The following is a 22,298-nucleotide window of genomic DNA, read 5'->3' on the forward strand; positions in this document are numbered from 1 at the left end:
GAAATGGGAATCTGAGTCTCCCATATCTCATAGGGCTGCTCTGCCTACAGCACTGTTGACTATTCTAACAACAGGTTAGAGGACTTCTGCCTTAAAATAAAAATCAAAAATTTATCATAACAAGACCATTCATTGAGGCTGATGCAAAACAAAAGGAAATTGAAAAAAAAATCTTAAACTTTTGTATTGGATCTGGCTGGAATGTTGCAGCAGCTGATATTGTGCCATGTTCTGGATTTGTGACTGAACTCTGTCGATCACATACAAGTGTTTTGGCTACAGCTGAGCAGTGTTTGTACAGCACCAAGTCCTTCTGTTTTCACTCTGCCTCTCTGCTGGGAGGGGGAAGGAGACTGGGAGGAAACGCAGCCACAACTGTCCACCTGAACTGCCCAAAGGCATATTCCATGCTCACTTGTTGTTTCATCTTGATCCACAAATTTGCTTGCTTTTTCTCTCCTGTGCACTCCCACGTCCCATAGGGAATCATGGAGTAGCTCTGCGGGTGCTTTGCTGCTACTTGGGGTCAGCCCAACACTCCTTTTCTAACGAAATTCACTGAGCAGCTGAGCCTGTGATTAAATTCCAAATCTATCAACTGATTAAAAAAAGAAGAAATAATTTTGTCACTGAGGCAGAGATGTGATTACTTTGATTCCTAGCTCTGTCCCAAGCTTTCTCTGTGGCCCTGGACAATCTGAATTTCTACTGCCCTTAGACAATTCACTCAATTTCCACCAACAGGAGTTTTACCAAAACTATTTTAATGGTAGCAGCAGCAGCACTAAGCCATGTATTTCTTCTGTCTTGCTCTGGAACTGTTTTGCCTCTTGTTTGTAGTCAAATTAATCAAGAAGTTGTCTAAACTTATAGCCAAATAGCCTTTGGTTTTCTTTTACAGCAGATCCCATGAATATCAGAAAAGAAAGTGGAAATTTGATTACGTGTGCTTGAGAGGACCAATATCTACTGCAAAGGTTTCCTGCGTTCTCTTGCTGCAAATGTAACAACTAAACAGGCTCAGCTTCAGCTTTGCACCTGTTTTCACTTTCAAAGCTGTTTGTTCTTTAACTGGTAATTGTACACATATAGCTGACATTAAAGAGACTTTTGAATACAAAAGTTAATACGAACTTCAGGCTGTCCCCAAAAGTAATTTTTAGAGAGACAGGTAATAAAACAGACTTGTGTAGTTCATTAGCTACACCTAACCTGACTGAATATATCACTGTCAACCCTAGTAACCTTGGACACAGAGGACAGTGTCACACTAACCAAGATTAATGAAACTACTGAATGTTAAATATAAAATAAGACCAGAGGTTTTAAAACTAAAACTTTTTTTTTGCTGAGGTGTTAAAATGCTAATAGTTTACTTTTATGCAAATAGCTTACATGAAGTATGGGAGACTTGACAGACACTTTGAACAATTGCAGTAATAAGCAGCATCAACAGTCTCTGGCATACAAGGCTCTGGAGGAGGTGTCATGTGACTATCTGCTGCTGTTACTGTCTTTGACCTTATTTTTTTAATACTAACTCTAAACTGAGAATCCTGCTCTCATTTTCTATGCAGTCTCCTTTTCCTTGCCTAGAAATCAGGACTTTTAAAATAAAAAACTATTTTACTGTAGTCAGTTCTTCTTTACCAATTCAGTTTTCTTTACCTTTTCCTTGTATTTTCTGGTTGACAGGCATAGTCCCTGATAATTCTAATAATTAAGTAACCTCTCTTAACTGCTAACAATTCTCTTACTCATTATTTTGATGAGAAGTATTTTTCACTCCATTCCAGAAGGTCTTCTGGAAAACAGGAAAAAATTACAGTATTTGAGGACACATTTTATATACACAAAATAACATTATCTTTATATAAACTAAAATTTTAATATCTCTTAATGATATGGCTTGTACAAATATCACCACAACAATGCAAAATATCATGACATAAATAATAAACAGAATGTGAGAGTAAGTAAATGAAAAGGACAGCAAAAACCCAGAGCATGCTTGCTTCTCTTATCCTGGCAACCATTAATTCTGATTACTTATTCTGACTTTGTTTTAACATATGAATTGGGGAGAGAGAAAGGAAAATAATTCATAGTAAAATTAGACTTAAGAAAATTAGGTAAAAAGTCATATTTACTTGTCATGAGGCAGCTTAACATTTAAGAATTAACAACACAGCATTGAAGAGACCTTCTGTGCCATCAGGGACAATGACCTGCTATTGCACGGTTCCTGTCACAAAATTATTGAGTTTTTGTTTTGTTTTTAATGCCCAGTTGCCTCTACCCCACTGTTTCAATGGCCACATATCAAATCCATGCAGGAAGCTTGTTTGCTTGCTTTGCCCATGAGTTCCTGTGCTGTGTGACTCATGGAAGGGAAGCACTAACACACTGAACACCTGGATGGGGATTGTCCAAACGTCTGCTCCCGTCTGGGTAACATCTCGTTTTATGTTTTGTGCTTTCTAACAAGTATTGGTTTGCTGTCAGTCATTCTCAGTGAAAGAGGAACAGCCTAGGAACAACACACTTTTATTAAAGCAGCATTAAAATCAGAATTATTAGAAAATAAAACCTTGTGGTAAATAAAGCAGATTCCTTTGCTCTACAACATAAAATGATATTATCTCCATTATTTTAAGATTAAAATTTTAAATATTACATCTATGTTATAACTATTACATTAAGTTTTATGGTATTTTTAATTAAGATAATTTTATTATTTTCCTTATCAAATGGTTTCCTTACAAAATTTTTCTTACAGAAGTGCTAAACACAAAACCTTAAGCAGCACCACTTTATGCACACCTTAATTGTAAATTATTTTTTAAATAACTCCTAAGAAAAGAAGATGATTGGTTTTCTTACAACTAAAGTAATTTACAGTGTTACAACTTTGTGAACTCTCCACATGGAAAAATTAGACAATTTTCAAAGTGTCAAAATCCTACAAGTTTCATGGTAAAAAATTACTAATGTTTTTCAATAGTTCCCTATTGATTATTGACAAAAATTACTCATGTTCCTGTGGTTCTCCATCTATTTGAGCATGAGCATCAAGTCTCCATGGCCTTAAAGCAAAATTACAAAAGGAGGGTATTATCAACTTTTTTTAAACAAGGACTAGAAGTGAGAAAAAATGAACTGTTACAATCTCAAAAACAGTGACAAAGCCCAAAACCAACTCCAATTCTTTATCATTTTTGCACCATCTATTAGCAATTCCCATTAAAATGACAGGTGTAGTTTCTCCTTTGTCCTCATTGCATTTTCCATAGATTTAGATTAGATTTTTCTGTGTGTTGCAGTTTTTTGTTTGTTTTTTTGTTTTTAAAATAAGGATGTGAAAAGTTGTATCCGCATGACCTGGATGTGGACAGTAAATGTCTCCTTGAAGAGCCAAGTATGGAGGAGTGAAGGACCCAGTAACTGACCACAGGAGAGGAAGACGTGTGAGTATTCCCAACCCATCTTCTTTGGCTAAACCTACTTGGGACTGTTGCCAGGGAAGCTGAACAGAGAATACAGTTACACCTCCCTAGAATTCACAGTGCGAAGCCTTTCTTGGGGAGAATGTCTCCAGACAGCCGAGACAAGACCGAAAATGTGGTTTAATAGTAGAGAAAAGTAGGAATCAGTACATAAAATTTCATATAAAGAGGAACAACCGAAGACTGGACATGGAAACTATTCACATTACCCCAGATCTCTTTGCATAGCCTGACTTTAGCCACTTTCACCCAGTAAGTGGAGACCTCCCTGGTTTGATGACAGTGCTGGCTTGCTACAGTGAGGACATCAAAACAGATCAAAACAATCAAAAAATGAGCTGAGCTCAGAGCAACTGTGAAAACAAAAAGGCAGCAGAGCAGCACAAATGCAGCACAGCAGATGCATGATGAGAAGATATGTGATATCATAGGGATTAATTTAAAAAAATATTTTAAATTATTAAAAAAAAATAAAGTTCTTATTCTGTCGCCTCTCTCCACATAGTATAAGCAGAAAATAGAATGGGGTGACTGCAATCACAGCACTGGTAGTTTAACACATAAAAAGAATTCAAAAAGATTGTGAATAGCATTAAAGTTCAACTGCTGAGATCTTGCATTTTCCTTTCTGGCCATCAGAGGTTTGATTGCAGTTTCTGTGCACAGCCAATAAAAGTTGAATAAGTAGGCAGGTAAAAATAAATTTACATAAATTTCCCATCAAATACCAACTTCCAAAAATTAAAAAAAAAAAAAAAAAGTTTTTAACTTCATGCTATTCAAAAATATTATTTTCTGAATTTTTATTACCTTGAATTTATTCTTTTTCTTTATTTAAACTTTATTTAAAATTTTAGAAGAAATAAATCTTTCAAGGAGGAACTGATAAAACAGGTTAGTCATAGCAACTGAATGATGTTAAACAAAAATCTAAACAAGGTAACCCAAAGGTGCTAAGATGGATGTGGACAGTAAATGTCTCTTCCATTTACATTTCACTTCTGTATTTTTTGTCACAGATATAAGAGGGTTGAGAAAGTTTTTTCTCACATGGACAACCACCTCTACCTGTATGATCACAAGACTAGGATGAGTTTATTCGATTACCTTGCACACATCCTCAAAACCACCTCCCCTTGTCAGGCTGCAGGACAGAGCATCTATCTCATATGGAACCTTCACCTCCAAAACTGAGTTTTTCTCTTAATTGGTATGTTTGATTTGCACTGTGCTACCAGCACCAACCACCTCTGAGTCATTTTCTAACACTACAGAATGCAACTGTGAAAAGAAAATCAACAACTACATAAAAGTGTAAGAATTTACTCATCTGTCACTTGCAATCAGACATGAGAGCCAGAAAATCCAGAGCTATCTGTCCTTTGCATTAGCTCTAGTTAAAATCAAGCATGTCCAAATTGGCCCACTTGCAGCAAGAACAGAGAAAATTACTTTTGATGAGCTAGAAATACTAAAATCAAAAAAGACTGCTTACAAACAGTAAGTTATAATAGCGGCATTTTGAAAAGGAAAAACTGAGTATTTTGTGGATGTTGATGGTCTGAGTGCATTGCTCCCTCTAGCGTAAGACAGAAAATCACAACAAACATTCCCCAAAAAATGAGAGGTGGGTAAAAAACTTTTTAAAAACCCCCATTATTATTCAGTCACATGTTCCCCCTAAATATATATAACATAATTTCTCATACTTTGATACAAGAGAAGACATTTTCACATTTCATTTTCATTTCAACTGATTATGTAAGTTTCACACTTATATTAACAGGAAATGATCACACCAGAAGTAAGCAGTGAACGTGCAAACTTACACCCTGTGCTTACAACTGCAACACTGCCAAGAAGCTGGCAAGCCAGAATGTGGTGTTCCAGTTTTTCTCTCCACTAGAATACTAATTTCCACTCTACATTGTTATTATTACCATCATAGAAGAACCTAGTCTAAAACGTAGAGTAGTACACTCCAACATACACACATTCATCTGACTACTGTATCTGGTTAGGCCCTAGAATTTGGAAATAAAAGCTTTGGAGCTCAGACTTTCTTTCCTAAGTTGGCATGAATTCCGTTAAAAACACCCAAGTCACACTGAAGACTGGCAAGTCTGAGAAATTATTTTAAACTTTAATCCAATCTCAAGAGCCACTGATGATACTGGACTTCATCACAAGAGAGTATGGGAACAGCAACTGGCACTGCTGCAACCTCCTCTCAGTCAGGATCTGGGAAGAATTCCTGGAACAGTTCCCACTACGTATCCAGAACAAAAACAAGTGAGCCTTTCATGCCGGTTTCATCAGAAAAAGATGCAGTGTGCTTTGTCAGGATACTTAACAGGCTTCTTTTAATCAGTAGTTTTCCAGCTGATAATTCTCCTAAGTACATAGTTGTCTGTAAGATGAAGGCAGCACATTTTCCTTCTCCAAGAACTGATGAAATCATCTCCAAACAGAAAAGTCATAAAATAAGACTTGGCAGTCCAAGCAAAATCCAAACTAGAGCTGTGACCATATCCCTGAAGATGTGATTTTAAAAAAGTTCCAAAATAATTAAACTAATGCTTTTTTTAAAATAAAAGATGAGCTCTTTCCCATCCCCCAACAATGTTGCTGGTGTGCAAAGCAACTGAGAATGTAGGAAGCATTTTGAAGAATAATTTTGCAACTTTTCCCCCCACTAGCACTTCATATTTCACAGGTATCAACATTCTTATCATACAAGTACTGTCATCTTCCAACTTCTGTTGTAAACTGCATTCCAGCTTTCCAAGATCCAAGACAGAAAAAAAGCCCATTTCTCTGTGCACCAAAATGAGGTTGTGAATCATTATCTAGTTTTACACATACAAAATCAGAGTACATTTTGTGGAACCAGCCTGAAATAAAACCTGATGCAGCGTATTTTTTTTAATATCTTTAACAGAGTCCTAACAATGACAAGTGGTTCTACTGTCTCAACACTGCACAAATTAGGCTCCATTCCCTTTAAAGAAGAGCATGATTATATGACAGAACCCTGAAGTAATTTAATGCAACCCACCAGATTTTAATTTTTCTAACTGATGTGGCTGTTGGGGCCATCAGAGCAGCATATCTCAATGATGGTCCTTCCAGGGTACCTGCCATCACTGTTCTCCCTAAAGCTGCATCTGCTGTCAACTCTGAGAAAACTATCTGCTTGATTGTTTATGAAATTTATCCAGCTCATCCCTAATTACCAGGGTCCATCACAGGCAACTGGTCTCAGCTAACTGGAATACTTCCTATGCAGAGGGCTCAGTAAGGACAGTGCTGGGTGCCACAGGAGAACATTCAGCTTCTTGGCCCAGTGCCTCTCAAACAGATCAGTCATGGAGAAAGAAAATGGGCACTGCAGCAAAATCTCAGGGGCTAAATTCAGGACAAAATTTACAGTTGAGAAAGAAATTTTATTTCAAGCTTCTACGGGGGTATTACAAACAATAGAGAATAAAAACATTAAAAACTATTTAAAAAGTAATTGTCCCTTTAAAATAAAGATTCAAGCAGGTTTAACAATGAAGTATGCTATTCAATGAAGTTTTAAAAAAAAGATTTAAAAAGTATTGGTTTTGCTGTATTTGCTAATCCTTTATAAAAAAGCTGGGCATAAATACTTCGTGCACTCATATGCATTATTTGGTGTTTCATATTATATAACTTGGTACAGTATTTACGATATCACTGCAAAAGAGTTCAAACACAGTGCATTTATAAATAATGGAGCCATTATAAATCACATTGCAAACATACCTTGCCATTTTCATTGTTACAAATTCAGTATCTCAGTGAAGGTAGGAATAAAGTAGCTACAACAATCAATATCTTGACTTTATTTTTTTTTCTTTTTAATATAAAAATGCAGTTCTGGAAACCCACCCTCCTTCTTCCCCCTGCCCAAACATAATGCTTTACTTCTTAAAAATAAAAATAAAGTACTAATTCTATATACATCACATGTACCATACAAAAATGTATCCAAAGTTTCTATTGCTACCAAAGTGTTCTAAATTAAAAGTTACATAAATCCCCTCATTGGAAACAAAAGATTACAAGTTACCAAAAAACCAAATTACACACAAACCATCGAGTTATTTTATACAATTTCCAATACATTTTTCTCCCAAAGCAAGTTGTCTTCTCATGTGCCTGTATAAAAATGCATATCAATATATTTGTCAATTTTATTTTTCATTATAAAGCAAATTAATACATTTTCTACAATAAATAAAACACAGGGAGGCACGCATATCAACAAAATTAAACCAATGGGAGATAAATGGGATATGGTTTTGAAAGAAATAATGTGCTTACAGGCTTTAAGCCAGGTTTAAAACAATAACAACCTTAACTCATTTTGGGCAACAATGGAGTGTTTTTGGTGATTTGCAAGTGATGTACATAGTATAATCTTTATTGATGTCTTTCTCACAAAGTACCCTCCAAAATAACGCAACTTCCTTTCTTAAAATACATATTTGTAATTGTAAATTTACATCAATCTTAAATATGTGGTACTTTGTGCAAAGAGCAACAATTTACACAAACATTCAGAAGTCTTTTTCAGAAGCTACAGACCAAGGAAGAAATGATACAAGCAGCACCATACTGTATATGATTTAGGCAAACATATATTTGATGCCATTTTGATATTAGGCTTTAAGATCCACTAAACACCTTAAGCTGGAAGATGATGCTTAGGTAACTTAAGCTCAGAAAGAAATAAAGAAAGAAAGAAAAAAAAAAAAGTAAAAAGCATGGAAAAAACAAAAACCAATTCCCTCCCCAGCAAAATTATAAAAGGAATTAAGGAGCTACTTCTAAAATCAGAATAAGTTAAGTGTTGAATATACATTTATGTACAATTATGAACACTATGAACAAGACATTTTAACAGGTTTAGTGGAAAATCCTCCGATCTACAACACAATAAAATAATCAATATGGCAATGGTGATTTAGAAGAATTGCTCAACTATTTCAAGTTTGCAGAACTCAGCCACTGAATCAACAATTAAGGGGTCGTATCTTCAATACATTCTTTTAGACAAAGAGGTTCATTAGTAGAGTACAAGTCTCTGTGGTATTTTTCATGCCTTGCTAGAGAATCTCTGTTAGTCAATATCACTGAAGTCACTGACTGGTTCTCCATGGACTCGGCTCAGGTGATTCATAGCACGATCAAAAGCAATTCTTACTGCTTTTCGTATGCTCGAGTTACGTCCTTCCATCATTTTTAACTTGTCTATGGTCTCATCTATCCCAAGGGGAACCATTTTGGATTTGGGAAGCCACTGCCTGTAGGAAAAGGGTGAAAAATAAATCTGTTAAATATAGAATAAAATCAAGAAGTCTGTCCAGAAATGTCAAGGCTACTATAACATGTTTCTCGTATCGCAGATCAGCTTTACCATCTTAAACAAAACAACAAAACACCTTTTAAGATAGTGCTTACTTGCCTTAAATACTTAAAGAACATGAAATATTAAGAAAATCTCTTCCAAAAACAGAGACTACATCCCAATTCAGTGATATGTAATTAGTGATTAAGTATCAACAGAAAAAAACTAGCATGAAATACTGATGCAGTTAAAGAATAGGCAGCAGCAACTAACAATGGACATGGCTCAAGATTCACCTGACACAGTACTGTTTTTCATTCTTTCCCCTCCATGATTACAAGGAGTTTTCAGATGATGGTTTTTTACCTTACATTCCAAGCACTTCGATTTGGTCTTTATGGGGAAAGCTAAACTGGCAAGAAGTTCTGCTTTAGCATGCTTTTACCCTGCAGTATGAAATCCCACTAGCTGTGTATTCAGGGTACTTTTCTGTTTTAAGCTCCATAAATATCTCAAACTCTGGGCATGGAGAAGTGATAATGGAAAAAACTCTACATCCTGTTCTTCTAGTTAAAGAATTCTAAATATTTACTTTAAAAGTATAAATTAAATTTATGCCCTTTTCATAAATGTTGATTGCAATCCTGTCTTCTGAAGTTACAAACATTAAGGAAAACAAAAATTAGGTAAATTAATGAATATCTTTAAGATATGTTACTGTAGTCTGCAATCCCAATCCTGCAAAAGGCAGAAGCCTTCCTTCTGTTTAAAAAACTTAGTTTGGGAGACCATTTGAAGCCAAACCAACAGGAAATCAGTCAAATCTGCAAAATCTTTCTTTTAAATAAGTAAAATTGGCTATTGAAATATTTTCATTCTCTTAAAGGACTCTAAACTAGAGCCCTATTGTATTGAGCACACATACTGAAATAAAATGTGAAGAGTCAATACAAGGAAACAGACAGTATGATAATAGCATGAAAAGTAACAGTCTAACCATCATCAGTTTTAATACAGATCAGAGGAAGTTTTAAGAAGGTTTTTTTAAAAGAAAGCGTTGTAAGTCCTCCAGATGTAAGTGGGGAAGAAGAAGAAACAAATATGAAAATCCATAGGGCACAGGCACTGGTAGCACAGACTGAAGGTGACACACACCCTGCAAATGAATGAAAATCACAAACAGGGGTTTAAGACTAAAAAAGACACAACAGAGATAAAATTATGAGTGCCAAAAGAGTCACAATAAAAGAATCATTACCAAAACGAGTTGGTGGGGTCAGGGTGGAGAGGAGGAAAGGGGCTGGAAGAAGTATTGAGTCTTTTCCTGTCCACCTATGCAGAGTACCCATTAGAGACAACTTTGCACAATATTTACATGATTTAGGACCACCTGCTTATAGAGACTAATCAGATAAGCTTAAGCTGCAGAGGTCAACAAGCAATCAGAACAATTATTAAGGAAGTGACCAGGGAAAACATGCATTACACTGGTGACATGAGTAAGAGGAAAAAAAAAAAAAAACAGAAGGCTGAGTATGTTTAAATGCAGATATTCTCTGCAAAAAAAGGAAAAGAATGCAAGATCTTACGGAATCCTGAGCAACTGAACAAAGATAATTAATTATGAAGAAGTACCAATTAATTTAAAAAGTAACTGAAGAACAGAAAAATTATGCCAAAAAATCTGTGGGGCAGAAGAGCAAACATCAGTTGTAAATTTAGGCAGGAATTTATTTAAGTGATAGCATACTCATACACAGAGGGAGTCAGGAGAACAGCAGCATCACTAGATGCCACATAAAATCATTGAAAGAGGAAACTGATAGCTAAAAGTAAGCAAACTCAAGAGAAAAACGAGACATAGCTTGACCTGTGTGGAAACTAGGAGGGGAGAGGATCTACAGGAAACACAGAAAAGAAATACATAGCTTTATGAAAGGTAGATGAGAAGCTTTCATGTCTAGGAAAAGGCCACCAAAATCAAAAACAACCCTAACAACCAAAGAACACCAAAAAACTCAAGTGAGTCTCCCAGTACCTCCCGAGAAAAACCGCACCAGCCCTAAAACCGAAGGCCACAGTGGAGGGAGAGAGAATGTTGTGTGAATTGTACCCCTTCAGGCTCTACACAGCATACTGCTGATGCCAAAATAAATGGAAATAAAGAAGGTTTAATGAAAAAAGTTTAGAAAACGCTAAGAACATCAAATTAAAGTGTTAATAAAGCATTTAACTAAAAAGAGGTTAAAAATTTGAAGAAAATGCACTTGAGCAGATTGGGGGAAGAAGTGCTGTAATTCAGAAAGCAATGAAGGGTGATAGAGATAAATGTTAGCCTGCTACTTTTAAAAAAACCTATGAAGCAATGAAGCAATTTCATCAGGTCAACAAATTAAAGTAGCTTGTAAGCAACAAAATAGGCTATTTAACAACTTATAGTGTTTTTTCCTACACTGACAATAAAAAGGTATCTTTCAGTGATGACATATACCTTGGTCCAAAAATAGACTCAAATATGAATTTTTAACCTTACAGTTTATACTTCCATAAAAATTATATCCATGGAAAAATAATGCTGCAGGGTTTTTTTTAATCAAAGGTACAGGTTCTTAAAATTTTAAGTCAATGCATCAAATAATGTATTTCAGTAACATACCAACTTCTTTTATTGTCAAAAAATAGTACTAAGAATAGTTTCTCATCTGATTTGGTCTGCATTTGTTCTCCGATTTTCAGTACATCTAGAGGTGGCACTGGTATAGTAACACCATTGTGATGGCCAGCAACACGAGGCATCTTAGGGTCAATAATCTGTAAGAGAGAAGAAAGAACAGTTCCTCATATTTAAAATTATGTAATTCATTTTAAGAAGGTATTACAAATTAAGTTAACAAGAAATAAATAATAAACTAAACAGCCACTGGATATAAACGGACTTTGTGTTACACACAACTTTTTGACATAAACATGAATAAGCACGGTGGAGACCTAGTGGCAGACTTGACTGAAAACACCATAAAAAGCATTTTTCACCCGCATCAGTTCTTCTTGAAAGTCCCATATGAATTCCACTAGTGCAACTTTGAGACTGACAAGCAGATTTTAGAATGAAAAAGTCAAACCAGAATTTCTAATAGCTGTAACTGGCTTCAACTTTTAGGGTTTGAAATTCAAATACTTTTTAGAACCAACCTATGTAAAGGTATGAGTATTTCTGTAAAATCCATGCTGCATACTCCTACTCTACTAACTCCTGTTGTTTTTCCACCATCCACACTGACACCAATCTTAATCCACAGTAAATTGACTTTGGGAAATAAATGAATAGAAAGCTAATACTGTGGGGAGCTTGTAGAAACCAGAAGAATTTTCTTCTCTTGACAGAAGTTTAACTCCTCGAACAACTTATCCCACTCTCAGAAACACCAATGCTGACATAAAGGAAAAGGCAGAAAAGGAACCCTTTGGTCTTCATCAGTTTAAATCTAATGCTAACACCTTTCAAGAGACAATCATCAAATTATTAGCATCTGACCCAAGTGTCTTTGAGTCACCCACTGAGGGTACTCAAATGCTCCAAATGCCACCTCCAGAGGTTTTAACCTGACTCTGTATGATTAATTTCATGTTATCCTTAGAACATGCATATCAAAAGTTGTGATTGTCCAGGCCCATATATAAATCAAGCCAGTGTATGAACTGTTCATATAACTAACTCCAAAGGCCCAAAGCCAAACACCTCATCAATATTTTCTTTTCAAGCTTTGATGCAAGCAGAACTGTGTCTGTTTCTCCTTTATTAACACACACATATATATCTCCTATATTAACAGCTTTACGTTTCCATTCACAATTGGCTGCAATCAGTCAGTTTATTCCAGCAATTGAGATTTTTGTTTCTTTAATGAGCTGCAGAATCAAGATATTGTAATACTCATTTTGCAGCAGAAATAACACATAATGTAGAAACAAAGATTAGTGAGACAACTATGCTGGTTTAAGCAGGGATGGAGACAATTTTCTTCACAGTAGGTGGTATGGGGCTGTGTTTTGGATTTGGGCTGAAAACGACATTGACAATATAGAGATGTTTTTGGTAATGCTGAGCAATGCTTACGCAGAGTCAAGGCCTCTTCCCCTTCTCACACTGCCCCAACCAGTGAGGAGCCTGGGGGTGCACAAGGAGCTGGGAGGGGACACAGCTGGGGCAGCTGACCCCAACTGACCCAAGGGATATGGCATCATGCTCAGTATACAGAGCTGGGGGAAGGAGGAGGAAGGTAGGCACACTCAGTTTGATGGCATTCGTCTTCCAAAGCCACATGTGATGGAGCCCTGTGCTCCTGGGGATGACTGAATATCTGATGCCCATGGGAAGTGAAGAATGAATTTGCTTTGCTTATGTGCTCAGCTTTTGCTTTCTGTCTCAAACTGTCTTTATCTTAAACCATGAGTTTTCTCACTTGCACTCCTCCACAGGGAGCAAAGGAGTGGCTGCAGGCAGCTTAGCTGCTGTCTGGGTTAAACCGTGACACAGGAGTATTGCACATCTCAGGTCGGTAGGGTAGCAGAAATTATTGACTTAAAATCTGATATTGCAGTAACTTTACAAACTCAGTGCATGATAAAGAGGGCACAGTAAACCACCTTTATTCAACCTGAATGGAAATTTTCCAATTACCTTAAGTATACACGTGGTGTTTTCAGACCAGAAACAGTCACTACTGTACTTCTGGGAAGCTGGGCACTTACCAGAGCTGGGTAAGAGGGATATCCACTGCATTTGGCCCACACCACTTTTAGAGGCTCAAGAACAGAGGTTGCAGCATCAGTTGAAATCCACATACTGCTATGCCCAACTTCTAAGAACAAAGAAATATAAAATTAAAATGTTCCAGAATGAGACTTCAGACAAATCTGCACTTTTTGGTTTCCTAATCAATAGCTCATGATCCTTAGAATCCAAATACTAATACCAACTTTCACAGACATACCAATAAAAACAAGGTAGTATTCGTAAGAACTCTTTACATGATACTACTACTGTATTCCAAGCCTACAGATAAAGAACAAGGGTTTAGACACTTCTAGAAATAGCATATGTTAAAACATCTTAATTCTTAGAAAGTGTTTTCCAAATTCCAATAATTTCTTTCCCTTTAAAAAGCTCCACAGAAAACATAAAATTATGGTACTTCAAACAACAGTTTCTTTTACAACTGTGATGACAATTCTGCCACAGAGGTAATGATTTTCAAGATTCAAGTTGGATACCTGGATACCCAGAGAGATTAGCACCTGGTAACAATACTTCTCTGGTACACCTTTCTATTCTTATGCCTAAATTCTAACCTGCATTTTGATTTCTATTTATTTTTAACAAGTTTTCTTGTTCTTTCTGCTCTGCCCTTTCCTGCAGTCATGTTCGAAAACATCATCAGGTTTCCAGGCAGCAACACTAGTGTTTTAATTCTTCTCAAAAAGCAGGGTAACGAACAACCGAGTTTATGCTGCTGTGCACTTCTACCACAATCCTTAATTTTCTTCTCCATTGCTCAGCAATGGATTGAACCCTAAGACAGGTTGAAGCCTGACAGTCAACGCAAACCACAACTGGTCCCCTAGGTAAAGTCCAGAGACTGATCAGAAGATAGTGAGTTACACCCTCAAGATGAAGTGGGGGTGGTGATCAAAGGGGAAAAAGTTATCCAAGTTCATATGCTGTAAAGGTCAGGCAGCACTTCTTGTGTGGGGAAACTTGGTACCAAGATGCAATTCAGGGGCTGCAGCTGCATGCACCTTCTTCAGGCAGTCAGGCATTATTTACTGCTGAGAGAAAGTGCATTTCAAATGGGCATTGCTTATTTATAATGAAAGGTGGCATGCAGATATATGTTCTGTCTCAATATTGTTAAAAACATACCAAGGAAAAAAAGTGGTTTAAGACATTTTAAAAGTAGAAATAGCAAGAAAAAATTGTTTGAAGTGATCACATAAAAAAAATTAGTTCAATCATTCTGTAGAGTAAGTTCTATTTCTCTGCTCTGTTAGTAACAGTTTGTAAACTATTCAACATGTCAGTTAGAAAGAGCCATGAGGGTTTCAATTAATTCATCCTTCATTTCCAGACTGTTTCAAAAAATACGTATGTAGAACTGTATCTGTTACATAAAAACAGTACAAGTTCTCTTCTTCAGGACAGCTAACAAGAAAGAAATCTACACTAGTCTCCGCTGCAAAAAAATGGTATTTTAAGGCTAAATAGAAAATCATACAGAAGCTGACAGGATGCATGTAGCCAGACTCAGAGGCATCTTAGGTGTATATACAAGTAAGTGTCTCAGATTTCTCCCTAGTCAGAATTTATTCCACATGGTAGTAAAGGGTTACAAATCTAGCACATGTGATAATAATTTACTTTTCCAAGAGTTGTAAAAGAAAACTCATCTCTTTTTATTTCAAAACCTCTTTATTTCCTCAAGCAAGGAGAGAAGTTAATCAAAATCAGATACTAATCTTTAAAAAGTCTCTAAAGAGTCAAAAGCAGAATTCAGTAGCTTCTGGAAGTTTATCAATAACACTTTCAGAAGGTTTAATGTACTTAAGCAGTAAAAATAAGAATGTTAGAATCTGTCAAATAATTGGACAAAATTATACAATGCTATTAAGAATTCAATTATTTGTAGTTACCAGCTGCAATTCTTGCTGCTTTGGCATAGTTTCCATTTTCAATGCATGATATCAGTTCACTTCGATCTTCCAGTGTGTGTCTCCGTATCAGGGCAGGTTTACCTTTACCACACTTCGGCAGACTGAAACTATGAAAGTATTAATATTAAAACCATTATTCGATAATTAATGTCATTCACTATAAATCAAAAATTTGAACAAGAATTTAAATTTCATCAGTACAGAGTAAAATCAATGGAGCAAGCTCTAGAAAAAATTTAAGTAAAAAATACAAACAACATAAAAGCCAAAGCCCTGATTATTCTAATAGACAGAATTGCTTGGTTATCAGCAAAAGACAGTTCCACTGCTCCAACAGTTCTACTATATAGAAAATACAACTAGTCTCTCTTTAATGTTTCACTACAAATTCCAGTCTTTCAATTGTGAAATATCTCTACTCAAAATGGGAAATCTGTTCTCTTGAACACATTGAGTTTTCTTCAAGAAATCATAGAATCTGAACAATTATACTGACAATTTGATCTAGAATATCACATTTAAAATAGATGCAATATTAAGTTCTCTTTGTTTCTGAAAGCCTGTTTGACAAGACTGCATTAACACCATTCCCTTAATCTGAACACGTGAATAAAGTCCTCTTTTTCTGTCTAAGAGATCTACTTCATACTCTCCTGTATGTCCCATCCTCTCAGTCCAGGACTGGAGACAGCTACCTTTCAACCAGAGATTAGTGTTCTTCCAGAAGATACACCATTGGTATACTCCATTGGTGATGGAGATATCAATGGTGGCAGAGGTGTCTGTTCTGACAGTCCTACCTTTAACAGACTCCATGGAGAGAAAGTCAATAGTTGGTACAGAGTTACAATCATCACTGTAGTACCTAGCCAGCAATTCGAAGACTGACAATCCACAGTTCCAAAGCTATTGAACTACCTTTTCTGTGTACAAGACTCTGCTTTTAAAGTTGCTTCTCTCTTGCCCTCATAAAAATATACACACACATTTTTAGTGTTCTGGATTAGGAAGGTAATTAAGCCAAGATACTATATGCAAAAACGTATCTGTATCTTTACAGAGCAAGAGAGGCACAGTCAGTTTAAAAATCTAACTGCCTGGATATGCAATAACCTGAATTCAACAGAAGAATCCTAGCATTCCTGAAAGGTATCTCAGATATAACATAACTGAGAAAACTGAAATGCACTCTTTTTTCCAAAAGTCATGCAATCCTCCAATGTGGGTCACAAGCGCTATAGAAAACTGATACAGCCAGTCTCAAATCTGTATTTTGTATTTACAGTTTTACCTTGAGTTACACAAGAGACTGTTACTAGACGAAATACTAGATTCTGATGCACAGCGGCGACGAGGTTCAACTTTCCTTCCTGGAGGATCATCTAATGCTCTCTCTTTGCTTTCATCTCCAAACCCATTTGATAGACCTGCAGCATAACACAAAAAATAAACTGCATCAAACTGGAAACGACACCATTTTCATTATTTCATTAACAACTTTTTGTATTCACACAATGTATCATTATTGTTTTGCTCTTCAAGTATTTTGGTGTGATGAAAAAGAACGTGAATATTAACAAAATATGCAATTTCAAGGAAGCATTATAAATAGGAAGTTCCTGTTGTCCAGATCTTAAAGACAGGATGAAACTTCAGGTAAGGTACCAAAAAAAAAAAAAAAAAAAAAAAAAAAAAAAAAAAAAAAAGGCAAGCAGAGACTGTAATATGGGAAGTACTAAATGGAATATCAAATCAGTCTTTGCAGTAATGTTTCCAATTATTAAAACAATCATGCTGCAAATGCTAAATAGAAAAAAACCCCAAGAAAATAAAATATTACAAATCAGGCAGATTACCAAGTCAACAGAAGGCTTATTTGAATGCAATGCTATAATCATTAAAACCCTTTTCAAACACTGGAAGCAAACACTGGAATGGATTTCTTTGTGACACTCTCTAATTCTTCCTGATAGTCTTTCCATTTTAGTAAATTCAGACTGACTGACATGATGGTGACTGTTTCTGTCACCAAGAATCAATAATATATATGGCACTGTTTTTAATTAGCCTTCCCCTAACACTAGTTTGTATACATTGAAGGATATTACATTTTAATTCCATAATTGTAATGAAAACATTAAAAATGCTTTTATATTACAATCTACTTATTTGATGGGCAGTTGCCAATCCTGCTCTGGGTTTGCTATACAAACAGTACAGTCCTTATGAAGCCATTTATACACTTGATTAAAGAGGCAAATGAAAAGTTTTAAGATAACATTCTGAAGACTTTCCAGGGCGTGTGGGAGTGTGCGTGGAGGTGTGGACATTAGGACTAACAAGGAAAGAATCCAACACAGACTCTAAAATACAAACAGAAATGCACTCACTAGAGGCAATGGTACCAGCCTGCAGTCAGCTACTGCAAACTGTAAGCTACAAAGAGAACAAACTTTTAAAACAAACTGAATTCTGAGCATGCTGCTCTCAGCACAAGGAAGAGCTACCCATCCCAGCCATCCCTACCACTACCAGAGACTTGAAGGCCATCATGATCATTGTACATTCAGACACAGTCAAACTAGGTGATGTAACTTCACATGCCCCTCCACAGAGCATTGTATACTAAAACAATTACGGCAGAACTTCCTTTATTAATTCTTCCAGTCTGTTTGTTACAAAGACCTCTGTAAAGGAGGCTGATAACTAAGGAACTTGAGCTTAGCAAGTTACTCCGTACAACAATTTTTTACTGTACTTTGTACAGCAATTTTTCAAGCATTTCCACACCATGACTTACAGGATTTTCCCTTACACCCCAGGAGACCTTCCATTTGGATTACCAACACAATTTTAGATTTTTAAGAGAAAAAGGTATATATTTAATCAAGGTTCTGAAAGATTTACATATAAGCATTCTCTTTCATTGTCATTTAGTTTACACAGTAAATACTCATTCAAGAGTGTTTGTTTTTTAAGTCCTACATTTGTCTTTGATCTCCCACAGAAGAAAAATTATAAAGGTAGCATTGTCCTTAGTGTCAAGCACCAAATCAGTGGTATTGATTAATCTTGTTCTCACTCTCAGCAAGTTGACAAAAATATCTGCAGATTAAGGAGGAGGTGGGTCCTAGACTGTGCTGAAACAGAGTATGCTTTACGAAAAAGTGTATAGGGGAATTTAAGTTATCGCAGTACATTTCACATGGCATTTGAAATGAAAAGCTAAAAAACCCCACATTCTGCAAAGGACATATCTTATGTCTCTTCAAAAACTACTTTTTTATTCTTCAATATCCAGTCAGATTTATCTTTCAAGTGAGATGTATAAACTGTTTTGTTTTCATCCTGCCACAAGCTTGATACACATTACTCAAGTTATCGCTCAGTCACCTAGCTGAAGTGAAGCAGCTATCAGCAGAAACAAGTCAGATCACAGACTGAATATTAAATAGGAAGACAGATCAAGTAATGATTGGTGCTAGAACAAGGGCACAGTTCAGGTTCCCTGTGAAAGCAGAAAGAAGTACCTGTATTTTAAGAGCATGTGCAAAACATTTAACCATATATAAGCCAAATGTGGCTTGGATGCTTATCTCTGCATACACTGGTCTTGTACATCCATGCATACCCAAGGCAAAGGTGCTTCATATTTTTATTATTTCAATCAGTTTAAGACTGTGCTGTCACCAAAATGGCCACTCTCAGTCCCTGGCAATGGTGTCTTCTCATCGTCAACAAGTCAGTACCAAGAAATATGTGGTCATGGTAAAGAGCCAGTTTTCAGCAATGCACTGGGCAAAGCAACCATGTGATTGCCTGATCGCTGAAGAAACAAGGGATACAACAGAAACATGCAACTATAGCAATGGAGACATGTCTCTGAGGTGGCAGTCCAGCCTTATTCTAGTTTAATTATAAGCTCTGAGTTTAACGACTCATTTAATTCACTTCAGATTACAGTAAAAAATGTTTTACCAATCTGAGGAATGTTTACTAACAGTGGTGTCCTGGTTTCTGCTGGGATAGAGCAAATTTTGTTCTGAGTAGCTGGTACGGGGATGTATTTTTATTTAGTCTAAGAATAATGTTGAGAACACACTGATGTTTGAGCTGATGAGTAGTGCTGACAGTTAAGTCAAGGACTTTTCAGTGTCTCATGCTCTGCCAGTGAGCAAGGGCACAAGAAGCTGTGAGGGAGCATGGCCAGGACAGATGATCCAAACTGGACAAAAGGATATTCCTTACCATGGAGTGCCATGCCGCGTAGATAAACTGATGGGAGTTGGCTGGGAAGGGCTGACCACTGCTGGGGGACAGGGCTGGGCATTGGTTAGTGGGCGCTATGCAGCAGTATTGTGCATCACTTGTTCCTCTTGGGTTTTTTTATTCCTTTCTCCTATCATTATTACAATTATATTTTACTTTGTTTCAGCTATTAAACTGTTCTTAACTCAGAGATTTTACCTTTTTCTGATTCTCATCCTCAACCCACTGTGGGGAGAAGTGGGGAAGTGAGAGAGTGGCTGGGTGGTACTTGGCTGTCATCTGGGGTTAAACTACAGTAAGTGGGGAAAAAAACCCAATGCATTTTTGACAAAAAAAGGAATACTAAAGTGCAAAAGAATTTAGAGCTTCCCAGATATATTTCTCTCTTGCTTGTGGAAGTATGAAAAACAAAGAACATGCAAGCTATCAGCAGGAGTAATGTTCCTGAGCATCAAGCCCCAAATGATAGGAGATTACACAATCCATGAGACTCCAGTTTATACAGCTCACGTTTCAGAAGTTATAAGGAATAGGCATCATTTTAAGAAAGGAAAACCTCAAGGCTTAAACAAAACACATTCATATCTAGTCATAGATAAAGCAGCTCACAAGTGACCTTGTAACTTGCCAGAAAAAAATGAGGCAGCAAAATCTAAGTGCTTTATGGTAGTAGCACTGATGTGCAAAAAGATATCAGATGTACTACACAATTTGGTTTCTGTAATATCATTACAAAGCTATTTTCTACCATGAATCATGAAACACTCAATGTCCTGTAGCTGCTAGAGTAAGTGAAATTAAGGTTCTCATTTTGCTTTAAGGAACTTGCAATTTCTTGAATCAGTAGATTTAACTAAGAAGGCCAAATAAAGAAAATCCATGAGACGTAACTCATCCCGCTTGCAACTTTCCAAAAGCTTGTGATTTTGTTAGATCAAATGAGCTTTCTCTGCAGTCATGGAGTGAAGTTTTATGTCAGGTACTAAACTTCTTACACATATTGCCCCACCACCACCACTGTATGACAACCCTCCTCTTCCCCCTTAAAGTCCTAAAGATCAAACCAGAAGCTTTTATTAGTGGTTCATTTCCCCTGTGCTCTTGAGTTTCTTAAAAAAACCCAGTCCACTCTCAAGAGGCAGAACTTAACTTTTTCAATTTAAAGGGAATTCTCAAACAATGAAGTCTGCTATCCATCTTAAATGCAGGGTTACTGCCATTTCTAATCTTCAGCTCAACCTCAATGTACATGGAAAATTTACTGCCTTAGCAAAATCATACGATAACACAACCGTTTTGAAAATAACGAAATGCTAACTAAGAAGAAGAAAAAAGTAAGGCACAGACGATCAGCCTGATACATTTCCACAGGTCTCTCACTGGACTGAAAATTGTATTTATCAGACAAAGTTTTAACTTCTCAACAATGCCAGTTTGTTCTTAATCTGCAATTAAAACTTTCACTGACTACATCAAGCAAGTTAGAATCTTGTTGCCCATACTAAATTAATGGATGAAGGAAAAGGTAACTTCTAAAGACAGCAGAAGTTTGGAAAACATGGTAGAGGAACAAAGCTCAGTATAGTCCAAAAAGCAGCACAGTATGTCCACAAATGTATGAAATGCTGCTCAGAATACAGAATCAGACATTTCAAGACTGTATTCATATCTTACAGTTCTGCTGAAACAAAAATAAAGAAGCAGAACTTGTACAAAAGTATTCTAAAGCAATTAAAACTGTACTATGTGTAGCTTGATGCAAAACCAAGCACATCCAAATGTAAGATGACATGCTCTCCTAAAAATAGACCGGAAGGGCTGAGATTCAACCACTAAAAAACTGGGAGCATTCAAAAAATGACTGCACACAGTGCACCAGCACTTCTATAACACTACTTAGTCTCTTTTTCAGTCGTGACTTGTGCACTTACCCAGAACCAGTGGCGTTACTTCTCCTTCAAATATAAATACAGTAGAGGAAAATGTGTATTTTATTAAAAAAACCCACTTTTTTTCTTGGTAGGTTTCAGTTCTCCAAGGAAGATGAGACTATATTTTCTGGGGAAGGGAAGAGGATGGAGATGTAGCATTCTTAGCTAGTCTGCTCCCACAGAACATGTTCTGGGAATAAGAATGCTGGGACTGGTAAAACTCTGCGACCAATCTGTGTCACATATACTACAACACGTACAACTTTGTAACTTACGGAAATGGGGCAATATATTGAATGAAGAGCATAGTTTCATATATGTCAAAGACTTCCTCCAAGAGTGTTCATTTCTATTTGTTTTTTGTTTTAAGGATGGCTGGTGTCTCCAACACGATCCAAATAAATTACTTCAAATGTAATTGTCTTTCTGCGTTCCAAAATGATCATTTAATTGAATTCCATTCCATGTTGAGGATAATAGAAAATAATTAGGATCCAAAGAGAT

The 22,298-nt window shown here is 36.3% G+C and overlaps 1 protein-coding gene across 12 annotated transcripts in view; it reads right to left on the reverse strand.

Moving 5' to 3' along the window:
• Positions 1 to 6,919: 6,919 nt before the first annotated feature.
• The window catches only part of BRD1 (bromodomain containing 1), a 68,067-nt gene continuing 52,688 nt past the window's right edge, over positions 6,920 to 22,298 (reverse strand). For 10 of the 12 annotated variants that reach the window (XM_040061307.2, XM_040061306.2, XM_040061305.2 and 7 more), the window contains 5 exons: positions 16,886 to 17,021; positions 15,574 to 15,701; positions 13,636 to 13,745; positions 11,540 to 11,694; positions 7,012 to 8,839 (listed from right to left, as the gene is read on the reverse strand). In XM_040061307.2, the coding sequence (XP_039917241.1) occupies positions 8,656 to 8,839; positions 11,540 to 11,694; positions 13,636 to 13,745; positions 15,574 to 15,701; positions 16,886 to 17,021 (713 nt within the window). In that variant the 3' untranslated portion in view covers positions 7,012 to 8,655. Of the gene's footprint in view, positions 8,840 to 11,539; positions 11,695 to 13,635; positions 13,746 to 15,573; positions 15,702 to 16,885; positions 17,022 to 22,298 lie in introns of all 12 variants that reach the window. The other 2 variants (XM_058420141.1, XM_058420140.1) reach the window with 2 other exon arrangements.

The sequence above is a fragment of the Hirundo rustica genome, chromosome 4, assembly GCF_015227805.2.
Source record: "Hirundo rustica isolate bHirRus1 chromosome 4, bHirRus1.pri.v3, whole genome shotgun sequence".
NCBI lineage: Eukaryota > Metazoa > Chordata > Aves > Passeriformes > Hirundinidae > Hirundo > Hirundo rustica.